General features: G+C 52.4%; 1 protein-coding gene across 2 annotated transcripts in view; it reads right to left on the bottom strand.

Moving 5' to 3' along the window:
• Helb (helicase (DNA) B) overlaps nt 1-399 on the bottom strand; it is a 41,715-nt gene extending 41,316 nt beyond the window's left edge. For both annotated transcript variants that reach the window (XR_001236467.1, XM_013520973.1), the window contains exon 1: nt 111-399. Coding sequence is in view for 1 of the 2 variants with exons in the window: in XM_013520973.1 (XP_013376427.1) it covers nt 111-297 (187 nt within the window). In the remaining variant the exon portion in view is untranslated. The remainder of the gene's footprint in view (nt 1-110) is intronic.
• Nucleotides 400-4,446: the final 4,047 nt, after the last annotated feature.

Below are 4,446 nucleotides of genomic sequence, written 5' to 3'. Positions count from 1 at the left end.
CCACGCCTTGCTGTGCCGTCCCCCCGGCCCCGCCCCCCCGCCCCAGCCCCGCAGGCCCCGCCCCGCCCCGGCCCCTCAGGCCCCGCCCGCAGGTCCCGCCTCTCCCTCACCGAGCCGGGGCCAGGGGAGGCCGCCAGCCTTGAAGCCGCCGCTGCAGAGCTCCTCGGCATCCATAAACACGGGTTCTTCCTCCTCCTCCGCAAGCCCCGCGCCACAGTCTTCCTCCTCCTCCGCCTGGTCCTTGGGCGGAAGCAGAGGCCCCACCAGTTCGCGCAGGTGCAGATTCAGCCTGGCCATGCTCTCTCCCTAGTTCATCCCCAGATATCTCAAGCCCGCGCGAAGCGCGTGACCGTCACCAGCCAATGGGCGGCGGGGCTGTGACTGCTGCCGCTTCCGCGAAGGCGAGGGTGGGGGCGACCCGCGGGGGCGGGGCGGGGGGCGGGGCCCTGCGGGAGGGAGGGCGTGGCCCGGCGAAGCCCCGCCCCTGCGCCCTGTCCCGGCGGAGTCCGCGGGCCCAGCTGCGGTGCACGGCGCAACCGCGCGCCCGGCGCCTGCGAGGGAGAGGCGGGCGCGCTGGGACGAGCAAGCCCTCCGCAAACCACCTCCCCGGAACAAAAACGTTGCAGGCGCCCTTCAGGTCCTCTGGCCGCCTCCGAGCGCGCGGAGACTGCAGGGGCGGCCGCCTGGGGCCTGTTCCCCGGGAGGGCGGGCAGGGCTCGAACGTGCGCCACCTGGGAGTGACTTCTCAGCGCGTGTCGTCAGGCCCGAGCCCGGGGACCCCGCTCCGTGCGGCCCCTCCACGCTCTGCGGGGCCGGGCACCCCGCTCCCCCGCAGGCACGCGGCCTCCGCCCTCCCGGGGCGGGAGTGCGCTTGCGGCCCCGAGAATCCTGGGGCGCGGGAAGCGGAGGGCGCGGGGTCTGACCGGCCGCTCCGGAGCCGGGGCCGCGCCGGGCTGCGCGTGGTGCCCGAATCCTGGTTCTCCCCCAGAGCCCTGCGCGCGCGCTTCTCCCTTACTGCCTGGATACTGTTTACCGCAGTTGCCCTGGTAACCTGAACTGACGGAGCCCGGCACACACCGAACGCTGGATCCCGGCACGGCCGCTCGCTGCGTGCGGGATTCCTCTGCGCAGATTCGAACGGCCATGGGTCGAAAATATTTTTTATAAAGAAATTGCAGGGGTAATGAGCGCTGGCGAGCTTCCCCGATGCCCACAACGGAAAGAGATTTAGGCTGACTCACAGCGGAAGGGCTGGGCGGAGCAGGGCTGCTGACCTCATGGCGACCCGGCAGCGCGGAGGGGAAGAGCGCCCAGGAGGAAGTGGCCGGGACGGATACAGCACCCACGGGCACACCCATGTTTTAAAATTTATTATTTTTTTTTTGGTACCGGGAATTGAACTCACAACCTTGCATGAGCCAGGCAGGCGTTGTGCAGCTGAGCTATATCCCCGGTCCTAGCCTTTTTTTTTTAAATCATAATTTTATTGCTCAGTGTTTAGTGCTGGCTGCCGGTCATCTGTGCAGTAGTCCCTTAGTATCCATGGGGAAATGGATACTATCCATGGGAAAACCCAGACCCACGGCACACTGCAGTAACCTGCGAGGCATCTGCTAGGGACCTCAGTCCAAGCAAACTGACACCCAAAATTAACCGGGATAGTGGATATTCATAGACTTTATTTAATTTCTCATTATTCCCTAAACAATACAGCATCGACAACTATTTACGTAACACTTACAATTAGATGTAAATGATCTAGAGTTGATTTTAAATGTGTGGGAGAACATGATTAAGGTGTCTGCAGATACGCTGCCATCTTATATAAGGGACTCCTTGGATCCTGAGTTTTGGAACCATTTCCCCATGGATACTAAGGGACTACTGCATAGATGACCAGCAGCCACCACTGAACAATGAACAATAAAATTATGATTTGAAAAAAAAAAGGCTAGGACGGGGATATAGCTCAGCAGCACAATGCCTTCCTGGCTCATGCAAGGTTTTGAGTTCAATTCCTGGTACCAAAAAAATAATAATAAATTTTAAAAAGGCTAAAATTGATGTTCACCCCCTTGGGTACAAACTGATAACTGCACCATTTACTGTTTAGTTAGCTAGTTAGTTAGTTATTGTTGGCACTGAGGATTGAACCCAAGACTGAAGGGCTCCACACTGAGCTATGTCCTCAGCCCATGTTTACTTTTTTATTTTGAGAAAGGGTCTCGCTAAGTTCCTGAATTCCCCAGACAGGGCTGGAACTCGCCATCCTCTCTGGCCTCAACTCCCAGCGTGCTGGTATGATAGTTTTGCTGCTTCTAGAAGAAAAACTTCGTTACATCTGACCAAACTCCAGTCTTTCCAAGGATCGTCTGTGAGAGGTTGAATTTCTTCCTAAACGCACATATAGCTACTGTTTCCACCACATCACTGAACTGGCTTCCATGGAAGATAAATCCATTGGATATCTTTTCTCTCTCTTTTTCTTTCTTTTTCTTTCTTTCTTTCTTTCTTTCTTTCTTTCTTTCTTTCTTTCTTTCTCTCTGTTTTTTGTTTGTTTGGGAGGAAGGAATGTGGAGGTGGAACCTAGGACTGTTGCCCTGAACTGCATCTGCAGCCTTTTTTTAATTTTCCATTTTGAGACGGGGTCTCACTGTCACTGAATTGCCCTAGCAGAACCCAGACTTTTGATCCTCCTGCCTCTGCCTCCCAGACTGCTGGGACTGCAGGTATGCACACCATGCACTGGCCTCTGCAGTATTGGTATTCACCGAAGTTCTATTCTAAGCATATTTTCACTCTGTGGCCCTTCCTTCAAATGTTTTTCAGTTATCTATCACCTAAATACCAAAGCTGCTTTTTTTTGTTGTTGTTACCAGGAATGGAACTCAGGACCTTGCTCTTGCCAGGCAGGGGCTTATGCCACTGAGCTATATTCCCGGCCCCCAAAGATTCTTGATCTCTAGACCTGGGCAAACAGCTGTCTGTTAGATATCACTACTGGATACTCCTGGGCTACCTCAAACTCAACATAGCCAAGCTGAAGCACCCATTGCCCAATCTGTCACTTGTGTGTGTAAGATACTCTTGTTACCAACATGACTAGTTAGGTGCAAGATTCCAAATGTTAAGCTTCTGGTTATATAACTCAATCGCATTTTACTAGTTGGTGTAGTTGAAGATTCAGAATGATGAGAACCTGTTCCTGCATTTTGAAAACAGTTAACAGTTATGGGTTCCAGGTTACCATGTCTGCCATACGTGGTGAACAGTAGCACTCAGACCTGGCTGTGCATCTGTATTAGCTTTCCTGTTGCTGAGACACAATAGCTGACACCCAGAACTGCAATGAGAGGTTAAACGGGCTCTTAGTTTAGGTGTATGAGGAGCGGCTGTAAGGCTGAAATGTCATGGCGGAAGAATGTGGAGGACCAAAGCTGCTGAGTTCATGGCGGCTGGGAAACAGCAGAGGAACAGTCCCAGTGAGGAAAGGGTGAGAGACCAGACAGATCCCAAAGTCACACCTCCGTGACCCGTGTAGGCGCACTTAGAGTGTGTTCCACCAATCCTCTGGGCAGATCCCAAAGCCAATCAAGTTAGAACATCCCACCCTAACTGCCAAGGCATCAAAATCACTTGGAATAATTCTGCACATGAGATTCCTGGGGCTACTCTGAAGCTACACTGCACACAACATGGACATAAGGTAATCTGGTAAGTGATTTTATAATAACACAAGCCTGGGAGCAACAACAATGTTCATCTGTAAGATGTAAACTGTAATATATTCCTACAATGGAGCAGTCCTCAGCTAGAGTCAAGAAGATCTCTGTGTGCCGGGGATATAGCTCAGCCTGCCTGGCAAGTGCAAGGTCCTGAGTTTGATTCCTGGTACCAAAAGAAAAGAAGAAGGAGATCTCTGTGAACTCATAGGGAGTGATTTCTAAGACACTACATTAAATTTTTTAAAAAAGGAGTAAAATAATTTTTATGGTTTGGATCATAATTTACCCCCAGAGGTCCACATGCTGAAGATCTTCTCACTAGTTTATGGTACCACTGAGAAGTGATAGAGCCATGTTATGGTTGATACATTGTGTCAACTTGGGGAGTCTAGAGGTTTGGCTAAGTGACTCAGCAGGAAGCCAGGGTGCTTACTTTGTATGCCTCCTGAGCCTGTGGAAGAGGAGGGCATGAAGATTATGTGAGAGCTACACGCCCCTTAGGTGGGGGTAGTCTGTTTACAAAGTAAGGCAAGAAAGAAGCTGCTTGATGCCATTCTGCCCATTTGCTCTGGCTGCATTGCTGTTCGGCTGCCATTTAGCCGAAATGCCATTTACCCCCTTTGCTCTTGTTGCTTTGCTGTCTTCTGCCTCGGAGCCAGCCAAGTATGGACTGAAACCTCCACAAACTGTGAGCTAAATAAACCTTTCCTTCCTTCATTTT

The sequence above is a fragment of the Chinchilla lanigera genome, unplaced genomic scaffold (assembly GCF_000276665.1).
Source record: "Chinchilla lanigera isolate Chin_1 unplaced genomic scaffold, ChiLan1.0 scaffold00057, whole genome shotgun sequence".
NCBI classification, from domain to species: Eukaryota; Metazoa; Chordata; class Mammalia; order Rodentia; family Chinchillidae; genus Chinchilla; species Chinchilla lanigera.
The sequence above is the reverse complement of the archived record's forward strand: the minus strand, read 5'-3'. Positions and strand labels throughout refer to the sequence as shown.